General features: G+C 35.8%; 1 protein-coding gene across 3 annotated transcripts; it reads right to left on the reverse strand.

The window, feature by feature from the left end:
- Window positions 1-849: 849 nt before the first annotated feature.
- Window positions 850-19532, reverse strand: D2HGDH (FAD-linked oxidases family protein). 3 transcript variants are annotated; one of them, XM_039041009.2, is made up of 15 exons: window positions 19144-19532; window positions 18716-19035; window positions 9175-9276; window positions 8776-8823; window positions 5737-5807; window positions 4498-4616; window positions 4120-4215; window positions 3914-4023; window positions 3471-3551; window positions 2860-2960; window positions 2135-2243; window positions 1833-1938; window positions 1669-1754; window positions 1461-1586; window positions 850-1361 (listed from the first exon to the last, which is right to left on the reverse strand). In XM_039041009.2, exons 1-15 carry the CDS (start codon window positions 19259-19261, stop codon window positions 1272-1274), a joined length of 1683 nt encoding a protein of 560 aa, XP_038896937.1. In that variant the 5' UTR covers window positions 19262-19532; the 3' UTR covers window positions 850-1271. The 3 variants fall into 3 exon arrangements, with proteins under 3 accessions (XP_038896937.1, XP_090174405.1, XP_038896946.1); XM_090318279.1 differs by having other exon boundaries at window positions 9222-9276; window positions 19144-19527; XM_039041018.2 differs by lacking the exon at window positions 8776-8823 and having other exon boundaries at window positions 19144-19527.
- Window positions 19533-20328: the final 796 nt, after the last annotated feature.

Genomic DNA, 20328 nt, shown 5'->3' on the forward strand with positions numbered 1-20328 from the left:
ATGACGGGAATCGATTTAGGTAAGCTGGTCCTCCAATAAATTAGAAATACTATATTCCTAATCTTGGTAATTTTTCAGAGTAAGTTATAGTGAAAAGACCGAACAAGGGAACAAGGGATACTAATTTTAGTAATTTTCTTGTAACTTCGGCCTTTTTGAGTTCCTTTCTCGCTGTAATTTTGTGATAATTTTTTTAGTACAACAAATATAGAGGTGGGGATTGAACTTCGATCCGTAGAAAGAGAGCACATACCAATACCACTTAATCAAACTTACTTTTAACTTTTAGACGTCCGTGTATATAAGGTCCCAAAAACAATTATAGAAAGGTTTTCTTCATTATTTGCCATAATAGTTCGATTAAAGAATAATGTGAAGAATTACTATATCATTCAATGATGTGTCAAACTATAAATGAAAGTGGTACAAAAGAGGCGATTGCAAATGACTCAACTTCAAAATCTTAGATTGTCATCTATTTAGAAAGAGAGAAAGAGGAGGGGGGAAAAACAATTTACACGCATGCAAACATGCGTCTATCCAAAGCTATACACAACTTGAAATTGGTGCTCTGATTCCCTCTAGACTACTTGTAAAGGAAAAAAAAAAAAAAAAGAAGATAGAATAAAATCCTACATACTTCCAGAAAGAGGATTTAGTGAACATCATTCCAATAAGATAATTTTCAAACGTACAAGAAAACAAATCAGATATCATTCAAGTGTAAGGTCCTTATGAAAGAAACAAGTTTTGAAAACTACGTTTTCTTAGTTCTCAACTTTTTTGTTAAATTTTAAAACACTGCTATTGAAGTTACACTAGAAAACAAAAAAAAACAAAAAAAAATACTAGTCAAGTATGATCTCTTAATGCAGAAAATAAAAACAAATTCACTATAGAACAGCCCTTGGCTATTCCAACTATACATTTCAAGTAATTTTTACATATACCAAAGACAAATGAGCGGTAGGATTTCTCTCAAACATGACAGGTACGTCACTATAATGCAAGCACTTAATGTCTGATATATCAACGGAAGCTCTAAATAACAGAATTGACATCTTACTTTTATGATTAGCTAGCTACAACATCCCTTCAGAATTTTAAAGCAATATTTGTCAGATATGTGCATTTTTGGATTTGCTTAGGCATCAACATACAAACCCGTTTGTTGTTGATTCTTTATTTCACAAGCACCTATGAAATGCTTTGCTAAACTCAACCACTCGAGTATTTATTCAAGAAGAGTCGAGTCGAGAACCTGGCTCAGGTTAGGAAGCAAGGGAGTGCGGCAGAACTTTATAGGGGTTGAGTATGCCACGAGGGTCCAGCAATTTCTTAATAGAAGCCATGATTTGTACCTATCAGAATTAGTGTGCCTTTAAAATGTTATAAAACAAGGCCACACTTCAATGAAATAATAAGTATAGGAAAACTCATGAAGTTTTTAAAAGACGAACAGTTTCAGAGGACTTGGTGTAGAAAATCTTATTGGCTTTCATCAATCCCAAGCCATGCTCTGCACTGATGCTTCCACGATGGTTAGAAGTCCACTCATAGACAAAGGGTTCAATTTGTGCGAAAACCTGAGAAGTTATCACACATGGTTAAAAACTGATACTAAATACCTAAAGATCTCAGCTGGACAGGATGAACAGGTGGGATTACCGCATCATCATATTGTGGAGTTGAAATATTCAGATGCAAATTACCATCTCCAAGGTGGCCGTAACCAATTACTTTAGCGGAGTTGCCTAAAGAGAGCAGATTTTGAAGTGCCTATAAGTCATGGTCTTCAAAAATCACAAGTTCCTGTGAGGAATACCTCTTACCAAGTCTTGTTCGCATTGCTTCGACAAGATCGTACATCTTCTCGACAGGTAACGACAAATCATACTTGTAAACAGCTCCTGCTTTCATCAATGCCTCTGGAATACCCTACAGTCAAGACAAAAATCGAACTAGAGAAGATAAAAGAAACAATCAATTGCAAATAGAACGCAGGCCTCATAATGACATTTATATCAATGAATGAGAATAGAGGTGTGCTAAAATATTTGAGTGCCATATAGCATCACTCCCTAAAACTGACAGCAATATCGATTGAAGATCAGTATATAGCAGGGATAAATACCTCACGGATATGCCAAAAAGAGGATATTTGGTTGATGTCTTGTGCGAGAACACCATCAGAGATTAAACCACCTTCCATCGAACTAAGTAGAAATGCTTCAAGCTTTTCCCTGGTAATCCAAATAAAAGATAGAAGCAAATAAGATTGCAATAACATGTCAAAGCAGCAACATTTTTAATTTTCTAGCATAGGCTCACATCTGTTTAATTTGTGACATTATGTAGAAGAAAAGAAATTGTAGTCACCTGTTATTGACAACACATTTCTACTCGAGTTTTTGTTTGATTTCAGAACAAAATTCAGGGCATGGAAGTGATAAGCTTTACTTGCTATTTTGGTTTTTAAGGAAAACAATAATATTTCAATAAGTCCTTGATTTTCAATAGCATTTTTCTCTTTAACAGTACTATACTTCAAACACCTTTCATAGTGATATGTTAAAGAACATGAGCAAGCAAACACAGATGTATTAGCAACCCCAGCTGCGAAGAAGAGCTTATGTATTTCCATTTTAATCTTGGTGGATTATAGATATCTTAGATCTCACGACTTTATTGCTCTTCATAGATCCTCACGACTCAAAATTCTTTATTTTATGCTTTTTCCGCTCTTTTTGAACTTACAGGTGATTCCAAATACATTCAAATATGAGAATTATCAAAGATATCTTTTTTTAACACCAATAAAGAACTGTCCAAGCAGATGAATGAATTACAAGCTCGTACTTGTCATATGATTCATCAGTGCCCGTCGTCTCGATCAGAACATAAAAGTTATGCATTGTCGGAGGCAATGGATTTCGAATACCTTCTAAATGATTGAGAACCTATACACATAGAGTGAAGTGAGTATCGCTTTGAAAGTACAAAAATAGAAAGTAGAAACATATCTTTTTTTTTTTCCGAAGAGAATTAAGGAAAATAGTTGGGCATACTTATAATTCATTCCTAAATCAAGTCAGTCAAGGATAACTATATTATACAGCTGCGAGTGTTAATAATTAATATTTACTAAATTGAATTTTTGGAACATTCGGGGAACAAATAAAACAACCTTCTATTATTATTAAAATCCTTCAGCAATCTATAATCGTTTATGTAAACTTAATACAAATTAGATTCAATTTTTTCAAATGCATATTACTTGTGTTCAACGTTTCTATTGTTTCTAAAAAATTAAAAATAAACTGTTCACCAGATCATGTATTGTAATGGCCCTTGACTTTCAACTGGTACTACCATAACCATATCCAAATAAGAAAACTATCCCCAAAGATCTTCCAAACTATTAAGTTATCCACGATTTGAAGAAGAAAATAAGGATGAAGAGACCTCACCAAATCCATCGACATGTTATCCAGGAATTCAAATGCTGAAAGAATCTCCCCAAGTTTCCTCTTTGCATCCACTAGAAGTTTCTATTTAATAGATAAGTACATAAATATCAGGGAAAATGTAAGTACTTTGGCAAAGCAAGAAGCAGACGGGTTTTTTCCCCTCAAATAAGGGAAAGGAGAAGCAAAAGGAATTCATAAAGGCCCAAAGGATTAGTTTATAATAACAATTTAGACTTGATAATTGGCAGATCTTTGAATGATTTTACCAATTCCTTGAGTACTCATGCAGATTGAAGATCTATAATTTTCAATAACTTCCATTTAACCACAAATGTCAAAGATTTTGAAAGTTGTGCTACCATTGGTTCATAATTCGATCGGATCAACTAAAATTATTCAGAAAAAGTACATTATGGCAAACAGAAAAACCAGAGGTGGGATACCTGGCAGCTCGAGTAATCTTTACATCCAAGAAATGCAACATTAGTAGCAGGTAGTTTAGGTGGGGTAAGAATTGAAATCTTGGTTATAATGCCCAAGGTACCTTCACTGCCTACAACATAAAACATTATCAATGTTGATACAACTTTTTATAGAGACCGTAGATTTATAGATTAAATACGAAATAGATGAAAGAATAAGCACATACCTATAAACAAATGCTTCAAATCATATCCAGTATTATCTTTTCTTAAAGTTCCCAGCATGTCGAGCACACTACCATCAGCTAAAACAACTTCAAGTCCTGAAAGATTTGACAAAAACATGCTGAGCACATAAGCTTTCAAAGAAAAGGTTTGGCAAGCACTTTCAAATTCCCACATTTGCAATTGCAACTGAGTCAAAGCCACTTATCAGACCCATCATCAAAGCTTTAGCTTCGCTCCTTTATGATTCACTTCTTTAATAAGAACGGATATGAGCATCAAATGCTACTTTCTTTGGGATTTGTGCACATATCAATTAAATCAAGAGACATAATTATGTATGTAAATCATGAACCAGAATGACCATATAGAGTCCTTACCAAGTACACTGCCATGAAGAGATCCATAACGAACAAGGCGCAAACCACCTGCATTAGTAGAAACATTTCCACCAATCTGGCAGCTTCCTTTAGCACCCAAGTCCAGTGGCATTATAAATCTGAATGGAGGCATAAAATATCATGAAAACAAATTGATGCTGGGCAGAAAAAAGAATTCTTCAGCTAGGAAGGGAAGAGTTGCAGGAAAATGAAAGAAACTAGTAAATTTGACATCATGTTATACTCATTGGCCCATGCATCAATTGTATTACCTTAGAGCTTATGCAGTTGTAGAACCTATAGAACAAACAAATCCTATTTTTATAAGGTTGTTGCATCAAGTATATTACCATTATCATTGTCATTACAATACTAATAGGCAGAATGTTGAAAAATCGTTTTTAAACACTTTTGCATTCATCTTTTCAATTGGCAATGCCAATAACGTTATTGACATAATTTTTTCATTTGACTCATCAATTATATCGTTTATTTTCTAGGAGCATCATATGCGTTTATATACAAATTATTTGCATTTGAATCTGTGTTAATATATATGTATATATAGAAAGATCAACATGTATTTGTTGTTGTTTAGTCTACCAAAAGATAGTTGATCAAATATTTGGATAAATCCACCTCAGGTTCGTTAATCTCATTGGAGATGGCACACTGATTCAAAAGTTCCTAAATATTCAATAACAGGCTTTCCAAGACTTCCACATAAGTGTTCATCATTCCAATAAACAATTGAAAAATCAAGACTTGTTTTAAGAGAGAGAGAGAAAAAATAAAGGCAAAACAATACCACAAGAATTTGGTGCGTTTAGTATGAAACTAAATCACCATTTATCTCATAGAAAAAAAAAACATTTCCTGCGTTTCAACTGCAACCCTTCATTTTAAATTGCTTCCCAATTCAATTAGTGAATTATTTATCTACTATTAAAGACGTCTAGAGCCTCAGAGAGAAAAGAATGAAGCAGATAACTCCTCTAACATAGCACTTCAAACTTTGATCTACCATGTAAAGAAAATTACGGTAGCAATTAGCATACACTGAAACAGGCTCCGCAAAAGCACAAGGTGACATATAGCATTGTAATTCCCGGTAATTATTAATGTGATAAAGCATACTAGGCAACTTTTACTGAACAGTAAGTAGACAGTCAAGTCTTCTTCACGTTGTGGAACTTGAAAAGGAAATTTTCAAGAAGTGTATGTTGGCAAGAATATTACCCTTGGCTGTCCAGAAAAGAGGATAAGTTTTCTAAGATGCCACCGGCTTCACAAACAAGTATGCCGCTAACCTGAAGAACGCAACAGAATAACTACCAAATAAGCATTGATCACATAATTGCACTAAAAAAAATAGTTATATTATGGTGTAGCCTAATGACGAAGGAGAGAAATCCTAAAGAAATCTAACCCAAAGGATTTATGGTGGATTTAGTGACGAACTATGTATTTTAAAAACTAAAATGAATTTTAACCAAAACTAGTAAACAACTTACTACATCAATTCCCTCCTCAAAAAAAAAAAAAAAAAAAAAAAAAAAAAAGAGGCCACTCGCCCTTGAGTTTAAAAATAAATAAGATAGGAGGAAACAACACAAACTTCCAAAGTTGCCATTGGCTTCTTTCTATGGTTATGACATATTCCAACTGAAAATGCTTTGAATTTACCAGAACACTGATAAAGCAAACAAATTTCGCAGATTTTTCACTATTTATGCCAGGAGTTTTTTCATTCTAATTCCTAGGACGCAATACCTCTGTTTGGCATGTGACTGGTGATTGCAAATCATTGCTAAAAGAATTTATGAAATGCATGCACTTGAGTCAACTGGTTTAACCTCAAAAATCCCTCCAAATGCACATAAATCTTCACTAAAATAATTTCCAACTTCTTTCATAAAACTGTCATCTTGACTTGTCAACCAAAATTAGCAAGGATTTTTTATTTTTTTATTTTTTTCTTTTGTTTTTTCTTTTTTTTATGAAGAAATAACTTTTCATTGAGGAAAATTGAAAAAACTATCATGGATTGGCCTAATGGTAAATAGGTGGCATGACCTTGATAAAGGGCTAAAAGGTCATGGAGTTCAATCCATAGTAGCCACCTACCTAGGATTTAATATCCTACGAGTTTCCTTGACACCCAAATATGATGGAGTCAAAGGAATTATTTCATGAGATTAGTCGAGGTGAACTTAAGTTGGCCCAGACATTCACAGATATAAAAAAATTGAGGAAAAATGAAAGAATACCCGATTATAGAAAAAACAATAAAAGAAAAAACCTTCAGTCCTGTAAAATAAGACCTAATGAGTAATTCTTTTTGAAAAGGAAACAAGACTTTTTCATTGAATTAATGAAATGAGTCTAATGTTTGAAGTACAAGAAACGAAGCAAAAAAAACTTAACAAATAATTGCAAATACAAGAACATTACAAGATCAATACTATGGAATAACAGAAAGATCAAGTCTTCGTAAAATGAAGAGGCTTAGCTCTACAACAAAAATCCACTAAATCCATTAAGCAAAAGACTTTCCAACCAAAGAGACATCCAGCAGAGGGCAAAACTTGAACCTCAAAAGAGAGAGCTTTAAATCCGGATGAGGCTTGAAAGTGATATTGAGCAAAGCATAAACTTCTAAACTAGCCAAACATAAGCTTCAAAAATCCAATCTTCAAAAAGTCATGAAGAAGACTTGTGCAAGCTTGAACATTAAGACCTAATGGGTAATTACGAACAACCTTCGTTATTGAAGCAAAAAAGGAAACATGGAAACGAATAAGTGACCGAACCTCTCTAGGATTTCTTTCCATCCCTCTAAATACTCTATTGTTCCACTCTCCCCACAAATCTCACAATAAAGCATGCCCGACCAAGCCAAAAGAACCAACCTTTATCCTCGAAAGGCGAATGGAGGAAGAACTCCTTGACCATCCCCACAACCTCTCTACGATTTCTTTCCATCCCTCTCAACACTCTATTGTTCCAATCTCCCACAAATCACATAAAGCACACCCCAACAAGCCAAAAGAATCGACCTTTATCCTTGAAAGGGGAATTGGAGGAAGAACTCCTTGACCATTCCCACAAATCTCTAAGACCAAACGCATCCATAAAAATTTATTGTGTAAAACTTAACCAACAACGAGCCAACCAACACGGGCCACTTCTCAAGACCCAATCCAAATTGTTAACTTAGTTATGCAAAACCTACCAGACGAAGAACTTAACCATCTTTGGGTCTTAATCTTCAAAAAGACCAAAAAGATAGAGCCCCCTACGGGAGAATGGTCTGACAAACAATGGAAAAGGATCTACAAGAGAAACCACTAGAAGGGTTAAGGCTCCAAATATGATGATTCCTTCTCCCGATTCTAAAATCAAACTCTCCTGTCAAGGAGAAGAGATCTGTGATATCCAATGCCTCCCTGTCAATCAAACAACGAAAATTTGGAAGGAAAAAAAAAACTCCCAGACTGAACTAAGACATCAACCACAAAAGAATTTTTCGAAGAGGTTTGGTTTTTTGAGGTTCCTTAACCTCTTCGCCAACGGTAGTAACATTGCCAGTTTTTCTTCTCAGATCTCAATGTTCCAAATTTGATGATTGCAAGTCAAGCATAATACTTTCATGTAACAAATCAGAATTAAATACTTGAAGGAATTTTCTTTAAAAAAATCCAAATGTTCCACTGGTCTTCCACTGCAACAGCCAACATTGATTAGACGATTTCTTGATAGCAATTTGGTGTAGTCTAAAAGACAATTGCGAGAATTCTCCAAGAAAGCTTAACCCTAAGGAGTTTATTATGACTCAAAAGTGTTCAATACATGATACTAACCCCTCTATGGAGGATGTGCTGACAAACTATATATTCAGAAAACTAAAAAGAATTTAACCAAAACTATTAAACAAATTCATGACATATTATTACAAATTAAACAAAAATTTCATCCAAAAGAATGACAAGGATAATGATTCCCCGAGCAGGAAATAGAAGTTTTGGTCAGTTTCTCCGAGAAACTTTAAGAGGGGGTGAATTCTATTATGTTTCAAAGGACCACAATGGAAAGATAGAACCTTATTCCATGGCTTTTGACTGATGCTGAAGGGAAAATGAACTTCAGATAAGTTATGTTACAAAATCTTGCCTAAAAAATGGTGAAAATGGTGCTTCCAGCTTTTAGTTAAAACTTAGTAAATAGGGAGGATAGATAGAAAGAGGAACTAGGAAACAAATGAAAAGTGGTGTTTACCTTGTCAAAAGATATGACATCATTCATTAATCCAAGATTGATTATTACCTGCAAAAGATTCAAAAGAATGCCATTCCTTTTTGTAAAATTTTAAAAAAGAAAGCTATACATAGATGATGTTTCTCGATGGATGGATTTTCTGCACTTAATGATATTACTCACATAATATCATAATTGTGCATAGAGCCCACAAAATTTGTCCATATAAATAACAAGCAATCTGGATACGCACATGTTGATAGACTGGCTACAGCTTAATAACCAGAGACATTTACCCATAGGATATCCATAACTCTAAAACCAAAATAATTATCCAGGTAATAAGAATGTAAAAGGAGACGTGCTACACTAATCAGATGCCGTATAGAAACCAAATAAAAAACTAATCAACTATATTACTTCATCAAAAACTGGAACACTTCCGCCAACAAGACCAGTATTTCCACCTTGGGGTACAACAGGCAAGTCTCTGGAGTTGCAATATTTAAGTATCTGAGAGACCTGAGAAAAGGCGTCAAACAAACATATCAATCCAAGTTAACTAAAAGTATATGCGTCCAAAGGCACCTCATTAGAAGAGAAAAAATGGAAAATTAAAATGTAAGCGCAAATTTATCTTTTGCACAAATTTATCTTTTTATTTAATTCCATTTTACAGCTTTGTCTTCCAACAGATGATATCTCAACCTAATAATATTTCTTACATGTGACACAAGTTCAAAAACTTCTAAAACTTCAATTGGTAATAAGTTCAATTTTTCTACCTTGCAAAATTGGTCAGGAAAAGTATCTGATAGAGAAAAAATAATATGGATCACAACAAAAACTGAAGATTATCGAGTTGCCAAACTAAAAGAAAAACCAATTCATGCCTACTCTCTTCCCGATACTTAACATAACAGTATAGCTCAACAGAAAACTGTAAGGATGCTTTCTAACGAGAACAAATCTGAAATATATTGAGATATAAAGATGAAAATACAAAATAACCCAAGTATAAAGGAACTTGGAACCTCCCTCTTGAGTGTACTCACCCAAGCCCTAGATCACTCCACAAGATAACCTCCACTCACTTACCCTCCCTCTATTTATAACATGTAGTAACTACCCTTATACAATAACTACTTTTATTCAGTATCTACCTATCTATCTAATTAGCCTTATACCCGTTAACTAACACCATACTAAATATCTAGTACCTAACAAAAACTTAAACAGACTAACTTCCAGCTTTTCTAGTGAGCTTCCTTAACACACACACATGCCCTCTTCCCCGAAGCAGCAGATTTTCAATTTAAGCCAATCCAAGGCTAAACAACAAAATAGCTCGAAAAGATGAGAGAAAAATCTTCAAATTCATTCCATTTCAATCTATGATTAAAGAAAAAAAAACTGTGTAATACAAGTCAAGAGAGGTCTTTGGCTGTATTAACTACGAAAAGAATATCCTTACTGATAAGTTAGAGAAGCTTGATACCTCAGAAGAGGGAGGTGCGTTCTCAGTTGATAATAGAAGGGAAAGGGAAGTGTGCCAGGCAGAGTTAACTGAGATTGTGTCTAGAGAGCAGTGTGCTTGGGCCCGAAAAGGTAAGATCCAGTGGCTTCGAGAAGGGGAGGAGAACTCCAAATTTTTCCATAGATGGACTTCAGCTCGTAAAAGTAAAAATGTTATTAATATGTTGGAGAACAATGAGGGGCAGGTTCTCCTTAGAGAAGATGAGATTATTGGGTTTTACAACAGTTTGTACAAGAAAGACTCTAGCCCGCGCTTTATTTTCGACGGTTTGGATTGGAATGGTTTGAATGCTCAGGATAGTCAAGTTTTGGAAGTGCCTTTTGAGGAGGCTGAAATTAGAGATGCTGTCTTTGACTTGAGGAACCTAAAGTCGCCTGGGCCGGATGGTATGACTAGAGAATTTTATAAAAAAATCTAGGAACATTTTGAAGAATGACTTACTTGGAGTGTTCCAAGAGTTTTTTAAAAACGGAATCATTAATAAAAGGTGTAATGAAACATACATTTGTTTGATCCCCAAGAAGAAAAAGGCGATCAAGGTAAATGAGTATAGGCCTATTAGCTTGGTGACTTCGCTTTATAAAATTATTTCCAAGGTTTAGACTATGAGGCTGAAAAAAGTCCTCCCTTCTATTATTAACGACTCCCAATTGGCTTTCGTGGAAGGAAGACAAATCCTTGATGCCAATTTGACAGCTTCTGAATCTGTGGCAGAGTGGAGAGCTTTAGGTAAGAAATGGGCTATTTTAAAGTTCGACCTTGAAAAGGCTTATGATAAGGTTGACTGGGATTTTCTCGATGCGGTCCTCAAACTTAAAGGTTACGAAAAAAGGTGGAGGAAGTGGATCTGAGGTTGTCTCTCATCTACTAATTTCTCTATTATCATCAATGGGAGACCGAGGGCGAAGATTGTGGCTCAAAGGGGCCTTAGACAGGGGGACCCCTTTCTCCTTTTTTGTTCACAATTGTTGGGGATGCTCTCAGCAGTCTTATTCTTTACTGTAGTGAAAGAAGAATGGTCCGAATTTTTCCTTTGGTAGGCCTTCAGTTGAGGTTACTCTTCTTCAATATGCGGATTATATGTTGATCTTTTGCTCTTGGAGTGTAGGGAATTTGAGGACTTGGTGGTCAGTTGTCAACCTGTTCCTATTGGGCTCGGGTCTTTCCCTAAATGTTTCCAAAACTTCCCTCATTGGGATTAATTTAAGCCCTATGAGCTTGCTGCCAGTGCGGATTTATTGGGCTGCAAAGTTGATTGCTTCCCTTTTATTTATTTGGGCTTCCCTCTCGGAGGAAAGAATGCTTCTAAGGTGGCATGGAACGTTCTTGAAGAGAAGTTCAAAAAGAAAATTGATAAATGGAACGGTTCGGTCCTTTCTAAAGGAGGGAGGTTAACTCTAGCACAATCGGTTCTTAACAGTTTACCATGTTATTTCTTTTCTTTGATGAAGGCCCCTAAGTGTTATATTAACAATATGGAGAAGATTATTAGAGATTTTGTGTGGGATGGTGGGAGTTTTAAACCGGCTTCTCATCATGTCAAGTGGCAGTGGTCTTCCCTCCCTATATCTACGATGGGCTTGGTATTGGGTCCTTAAGTCAGAAGAACGGTGCTTTGTTGATGAAATGGCTTTAGAGGTTCTGCCATGAGGAGACGGCCCTTTAGAGGGAGGTTATTAGAGTTATTTATGGCATGGATGACCATGTGTGAAAATATTTCTCTCTTTTTTTCCTTATTACAAGGGTATAAAGCCCTAATTTAAATAGAATACAAACTAAATGAAATAAGGAAAATATTGAGAGAAAAGGAAAGAATCCTACAGAATTATTACAGCAAATAAAACCAAATAAAAATAAAATATTTGCATAAATCAACACTCCCCCTCAAGCTAGTTTAAAGATATCTTCCATTACCAGCTTGCTAATCAATTTGTCGAATTGTAATTTTGGAAGCCCCTTTGTCAATGCATCAGCAATCTACTCTATTGTAGGAAGATAGGTAGTGCATATCACTCTAGTATCAATCTTATCCTTTATAAAGTGTTTATCAACCTCTATATGTTTTGTTCTATCATGTAGGATTGGGTTGTCCTATGGAGATGGCGACCTTATTGTCATAGTAAACCCGTATAGGCATTACCTGGATAAATTTCAATTCTTCTAATAATCTTTTTATCCATATACCCTCATAAATGTCATGTGCTAAAGTCCTGAATTCTGCTTCAGCACTACTCCTGGCTACCACACTTTGTTTTTTGCTTCGCCACGTAACTAGATTGCCTCCAACAAAGGAACAATAGCCAAAAGTTGATCTCCTATCTGTGGTACTACCTGCTCAGTCAGCGTCAATGTAAATTTCCACATGTAAATGACCATTCTTAAATAGTATCCATTTTCCTGAAGTCTCTTTCAAATATCTTAGAATTCTTTAGATGGCTTCAAAGTGGGTTGGCCTTGGGGCATGCATGAACTGGCTCACCATATTGACAGCAAAAGCAATATATGGACGAGTATGAGATAAATAAGTAAGTCTTCCCACGAGTCTCTGATATTTCTCCTTGTCCTTTACCTCTGTATCCTTTGCAGCTTGCAATTTTAAGTTTTGCCCAATAGGAGTTTCTGTTGTACAACAACCAAGTAAGTCTGTCTCTTCAAGTAAATAAACGACATATTTTCTTTGATTAACAAGGATAAATTCCATCCCTAGGAAGTATTTCAAGATCCTCTGGTCTTTAATTTGGAATTCATTAGCTAATTTGCCCTTCAAGTTGCTCATCTCAGCTTCGTTATAATATGTATTTATATTGTAATATAATTAGTTGTCCTTTATTGTCATTTTATATCTCCTAGATTAGGTTTTCTGAGTAGCCTATATATATTATATATATGTATGTATATCTTCAGCCTGATTAATTGAATAAGATCATTATTCTATTGAGTACATGGTATCAGAGCGGTCTAGGGTTTAGAATTTTTGTTCAACGGCTACGTTAGGGTTTAGAGTTTACGCTTCTCACAAGGTTAGGGTTTGAGTTGATTCATCAAGTTTGAGTGACCGTTTCTCTACACCACCCATCCCTGGAGAAGCGTCATCGCCGTCCGATCAAGTCTGCCGTCGTCAGTCGCCGGAAACAACTGTGCGTGAAGCTCACACGCTGCCACTCTGATTCTGCTCTGCCACCACGCGCCGGCGTGTGGGAGCACGTGGGACCCCTTTCCACGTTCCGTCAATTGGGTTCTTCTCGGCCTATCTTTTCTGATTGTTCTGTGCATTTGGTTCCATTGAAATCTACTCGGTTGTGAGTTAGTTGGAAAAAATACCCTTTTGTGCTTAGGGTTTGTTGTTGTTTTGTTCAATTTGGAGTTGTTTTGTTCTTTTGGTTCACTTTGATTTCAATTCTGATTTGTTCTTTCCGCTTGTGAGATCTACAAACTGTTTATTAGCTCATAATGGATGAAGTGAAGCATATGGTAGTATCTAATGTAATTCCCCTAGCATCAAAGATAACTAAACACAAGTTAAATGGATCGAATTACTATGATTGGAGTCGGACAATCCAATTTTATTTGCTTAGTACAGATATAGATGATCATGTGACTAAGGAGCCACCAAAAGATGAAAAGAAAAAGGCTTGGCTTCGTGATGACGTTCGACTTTATCTTCAGATTAAGAATTCCATTGAAAGTGAGGTTGTTGGTTTGGTAGATCATTGTGGTTCTGTGAAAGAACTCTTAGAATTCTTAGAATTTTTATACTCTGGAAAAGAACACGTTCATAGAATGTTTGATGACTATATGCACCATTTCTCTCACTCCATCACTTTCTTTGTCCTCTATATTACATTTGCGTCAATTGTCTTTTAATTTAATTTCTATTAGCCAGCTTACTCGTGACCTTAATTGTTTTGTCTCTTTTTTTCCTAGTTATTTCTTGTTTCAGGATCGTATGACGAAGAAGATTATTGGTAGAGGACATGAGTCGGGGGGGTCTTTACATTTTTTACCATCAGATACCAAAAGTTGTGGCTTGCTCTGGAGTTACATCCCCGTTTGAAGTCCATTGTCGTTTGGGTCATCCATCATTGTTCGTGTTGAAGAAAATTTATCCAAAATTTCATTCCTTATCATCTTTGAATTGTGATTCGTGTCAGTTTTCTAAATATCATCGTTTTAGTTCTAGTCCTAGAGTTCATAAACGAGCTAGTGCTCCTTTTGAGTTAGTCCATTCTGATATTTGGGGTCCTTGTCCAGTCGTGTCCCAAACAGGTTTCCATTGCTTTGTTATTCTCGTGTGACTTGGTTATACTTAATGAAAATTCGTTTTGAGTTATTGTCTCATTTTTGTGCTTTTCATGCTGAGATTCGAAATCAATTTAATGTCTCTATCAAAACCTTGCGTACTAATAATGTTGGTGAATATTTCTCTCATGTACTTGGATCTTACTTATGTGGTCATGGCATCATTCATCAATCCTTTTGCGTAGACACTCCATCTCAAAATGGAGTTGCTGAAAGAAAGAACAGACACCTCCTTGAAACAACCCGCACCTTATCCTTTCAAATCCATGTTCCAAAGCAATTTTAGGTCGATGCTATGTCTATTGCTTGCTTCTGATTAATAGAATGCCTTCCTCTGTCCTCATCCTTATCATACTCTTTTTCCTACGAAATCTTCGGAAATCTCTTAAATGCATTTTCTTAGGCTATTTGCGTGTTCAAAAGGGTTATTGTTATTATTGTCCTACTCTAAACAGGTTTCTCGTATCTCTTGATGTCACATTTTTCAAAGATATACCCTTTAGTCCATCACCGTTGAAACCGTGTCAGAGGGAGGATGATCTTTTTATCTATGAGATTTCATCTTCTACATCTTCTCTCCTCCACCTTCCTCTGTGTCTCTTCCTTCTGACCCTCCGGTTATTCAAGTCTACTCCAGGTGTCCTCCACAGCCACCTTCAGACCCATGTCCTCTACCACTGGCTTCTTCAACATCTGATCTGAGACCGAGTGATGATCTTCCCATTGCCCTTCGAAAAGGTAAACGCACTTGTACTTACCTATTTCTTCGTTTGTTTCGTATAATCAGTTGTCTTCTCCCACTTATTCCTTTATTACATCTCTTGATTCCACCTCTATCCTTAACTCTGTTAATGAAACTTTATCTCATCCCGGATGGCGTAGTGCAATGATTGAGGAGGTGACTGCTTTGGATGATAATGGTACTTGGGATCTCGTTTCGCCTCCGACTGGAAAGAAGGCTATTGGGTGTAAATGGGTGTTTGCTATAAAGGTCAATCCTGATGGAAAAGTGGCTCGGTTAAAAGCTCGTCTTGTTGCCAAAGGTTATGCTCAAATCTATGGGACTGATTCTAATACATTTTCTCCTGTTGCTAAATTAACTTCCATTCGACTATTTATATCGATGGTTGCTACTCACAATTGGTCTTTGCATCAACTTGACATTTGCCTTCTTTATCTTAAAGAGATGGAGTCTGTGGATCATCTGTTTTTACACTGTGGTTTTGAGTCTAGAGGTTGGAATTGTCTTCTTGCCACATTCAGGGTAGTTAGTTGCCTCCCTAAGAAGATTGATGATTGGATTATGGATGGCCTGAATGGTGAGAACTTTTGTGCTAAAGGTAGAATTCTTTGGCAATGTGTGACCCGCGCACTTTTGTGGCATTTGTAGAACGAGCGGAATAGTAGGTTGTTTGATGATAAGTTTACCTCTTTTGATTCTTTTGGGCACAAGTTCAGAATACGACCTCTTGGTGGTGTTCAAATTACACTAAATTCTTTTATAATTATAGCATCCTTATGATTTCAAAGAATTGGAGGGTTGTTCTTGTTTGATTTCGTTTTTTTTTTCACGGGGGGGGGGTGGTGTTCCTCAACCCCCGTCCTCAAGTCAACGTTGATATTTATAGCCCCTTATGAAAATGGAAATAACTAATTCATTCTAAAGTACTAATTAAAAATTTATTATAATTATTTCTTTTTTGAAGCAGAAGGTGAAACTTTTCATTGAAGAAATGAAAAAGGGACTATTACTCAAAAGTTATCAAATACAAAAGTGAATGAATTAAAACAGAAAATAAAACAAAAATAACACATCTAAATACAATTACAAAGGAAAGATAAAAGCATCCCATTTCAGAAAAGTATCATGTAGCAAAGGCCTTAGAAAGAGAACACTATGATGACACTTTCAGTCCGGCAGAGTCTTAACAGCCGAGCCATGGAAAATGTTTGTTTTAAAAATTCTCAAATTTCTTTCCATCCACAATTCCAAGAGAGAGAAGAGCTTTAATCATGTATAGCGATATTATGTGAGGTTTGGAAGCCAAGAAACACCCAAGAATAAGTTGATGAATGCTATCGCTCAACAGGGAAGAGAACACCTAAGATAACTTATATGTAGAAAACAGCTTATATCAACAATTCAGCGGATATGTCCCCCCCCCTCCCTCCATCCATCCCTCCCCGCCTCATTACAAACTCCATAAAGGAGTGAATTAAAACAGAAAAAAAAAAAAAAAAAAACATAAACAAAAACAAAAATAGCACATCTAAATGCAAAGGAAAGAAAAAAACATCCCAATTCAGATGAATATCTAGTTAAGAGAAAGTAGTAAAGGCCTTAGAAAGCAAACACCGTGATGATGATACCTTCAATCTCACAGAATCTTATCGGTTGAGCCATGGAAGATGTTTGTTTTAAAAAATTTCTCAAATTTCTTTCCATCCATAATTCCTAGAGCTCCCTCCCTCCCTCCCTCCCTCTAAAGGCCGTGAGGATAAGAAGTCCCTATGCCAAAGGGAAGGAGTCACACACAAGATCTCCAATCTAAGTTAATAAGAAGGGATTAGGCATTACAGATGGAAATGTGAGGAGAGGTACCTAAATATGTGCTTCACAGCCTCCCAGTGCACATTTGTGGGAGTACGTGAATCAACACACTATATTGCATGAGTAACAGAGGTCTAACCTTGTAATTACTGCTTACTGCAATACAATAGTCCTCTGGCTGATAAAAAGGATCCAGTTATCACAGGAGTAGTAATTCGCCTCTGCCACTTTTAACATTTTTTTGGAATATCACAAATATTTGGATTCAGATAGGAGTAGACCATCTTAAGCAGAATGGAGCACCTCCATGCCAGGAAAATAATTCAGAGGTCTAAGATACTTTAGAGCAGAATCCTCATTTCAAAGTTGCAATAAGTTCATAAATGTTTCCACTTGCACCTCCTCAAATGATGATATCATCCATGAAAACTAGAATATACATAAAGTGTAACCAGTAAAAGAGTAAAAAAGGGCTTGATTAGCCATTGAACTAGAAATAAAAAGAAAAAGGGAAACAATATTAGCCTTTGAACTAGTGAAGGATCAAACTAGGTTTAGGGGTTGTTATAACTTATAAGCCATATATTACTTTCTGCAGTTTAGAAACAAGTAAATTATTACCATCACCTACTTGACAAGCAGGTAGTTGTTCCAAAAACACTTGCTCTTGCAGCACACCAAAACGAAGTGCATGATGTGTCTACTTGTCTAAGATTGAAGTTATCAGCAGAAGCAAGTGCCAAGTTAGCATATTAGTGATATCTATTGGCAATAAGCCCTGCTTTCAATCATGGGATAGTTGCTATAAAGTGCCTTTTCATTTTGGGTTCCCACTTACAAGCTCACCCATATAATTTCTTAAGGAGTTCCAGAACCAAGCTCGATGTTTGGTTATTTATCAATGCCAGGAACGCATCGTTCATAGCCTTCTTCAACTTTCACATTCTAAGGAAGATATAACTGAGCTAGGTCCGAAATTCACTGCATCCGTAACAAGCATCACTTCTTGGCTTTGAATACCCTTTTTTTCTCAGGTAACCATTAGGTGAGTACTTAAAGAGGTGAGACTGAACCTGGAGTAGCAGATTTGGTATTGATTTGTAAGGATAGGATTGTTGTGAAGATGGTTCGAAGTCTTTTACAGTTAGAGATATGTTGGCCTACATTTATATCAGTCGAGGATGTAGAAAAAGAGTCATTCAACGTAGATTGAATGCTATCGAAGAAATGAATGCCATTGTGGAAAAAGAGGTTAGGAAAAAACAGAATCGATCACAAGAAGAAATGAATGCTATTGAAGTAAAGAATGTATTGAGTCCAGAACAATTTAAAGATGTTGCTGAACTAATTGAGATTCCTCAAGAGCCAGAGTCAGGCAGAACATGAGCTAACTAAAAATTTAAAATGTATGTCTTCTACAAGATTAAGTAGACCATGGCATCACTTTTCACTATATTTCAACAATCTATAATTCAAACCATAAGCTATTAGCTTCAGAATTTTGACTTCAACAAGCCATCGACTATAAAGAACGAAAAAGAAAATAGTCTCAACTCAATGAAGAAGAATTAAACCTCTTCTGTACTCCTAGGTTGCAGTAAAAGCTTACTCGTCCCTCTGTACTTCCGCAACCAATCTGTATTTGCATCCAAAAGCCTATCCTCATCCTGAACTACATTTTTCTCCCCCAAAATACTCCGGAAAAAGTCGATATCATCAGAATTTAACCTCGAAAATGAAGGATTTCTCTGAACCACAGACGATAATGAAGTAAAGCGTCTGAACTGAAATCCGCAAGGCATTCTAAAATGATTGATCGCGGAAGCCTGAAAAGCTTTTCTGCATCCCCGAAACGAACCAATATATCGTGAAATTGGCATGCACAAGGAAGTTCCTAAAAATGATGAAGAATGTAAACAAACTAGTAATGTATATCAATCAAACAGATGTATCCACCGGAAAGAGCAAACTGCAAATGAAATCAGCCAGACGTGAAAGAAACCTGAACGGAGAAGCGAATTGTTGTGATTAAGACTCAAAGGCTGATCCGAGTGAAAAATTCGAGAGTATCTGAATAGAAAACTGGCAGATTTCTTCCTCATCGTCGTCGTCATCATCATCCAAAACTTCTTTCAAACTGGTTTTAACGCCGGGAACTAATATTATCGAATTGAAAATGTGATTGAAATATACTTTTTTTTAATCACAAGAAGTTACGTTCGCCAAGGTGAGCAAAGTCTAAAACTGGAAAGCCGAATGGTTACGCATGCGTAAGCTTGCCGTGTAAGCTTGTAAGGCGACGTGGATGGATCAGCTAGGACAACCCAATCAAAAAGGAAAGCTTTTCTAATATTCAAACGCAAAAGTTTCAATACTAGTTCATCACATTTTGAGGATAGTGCGAGGTGGATGAGATTAAATAATATAGGTAAAATACACTTTTGTTTATTGACGTTTATTTTGTAAATATAATAGAAGTCAAGAGATTCAAACTACATATCTCTTGATTATAAATACAGTAAATTGAACTATGCTCGCTTTAACGTAGATGTCTATTTACGAAGAGTTGAATTAAAGATTTTTTTCAAAAAATTGGGACTAAGCATTGTGGGGAGAGTTGAGTTGTCTCGTGCAAGAAGAGTCAAACTCCACCTCAAATATTGAGGTGCACGAGCTTACTCTTCTCATAGGGACTTGACCTATAATACTGGAATTAACTCAGATTGAAGCGTAGGCCAAATTCAAGGATTATGATAACCATTGAGATAGACCAATTATATATATACATAGTAAAAAAAAACTCTTTAACAAGTGAGGTACACACGATCTTTTAACTCTTTCTCCACAAATCTAAACTTAATTTAATTTCCAAGGATTGTGGAGAAAGCAGTACCATATGTACAAATTGTTTTTGGCCGCAAGGTAAAGTAGTTTCTTCTTTAATAGAAGCACCTAACTAGTTTCTTGGCCACATGAGTAAACTAAATAAAAATCCAAGTAGAAAAAGCTATTCACTAGCAAGGTAGACACAATCTTAGCTCTTGCTTTACTGAATCTACATCTAGTTTAATCATCAAAATGTATCGAGCAAACATTACATTACACATGTATATATTGTAAGGAATATCCTAAAAGTTGACGTTCGTAAATTTTGTGTTAAACATTCTATTTATCAATAAATTATTAT

The sequence above is a fragment of the Benincasa hispida genome, chromosome 1 (genome assembly GCF_027475165.1).
Source record: "Benincasa hispida cultivar pf3 chromosome 1, pf3_genome.v1.1, whole genome shotgun sequence".
Classification (NCBI taxonomy): domain Eukaryota; kingdom Viridiplantae; phylum Streptophyta; class Magnoliopsida; order Cucurbitales; family Cucurbitaceae; genus Benincasa; species Benincasa hispida.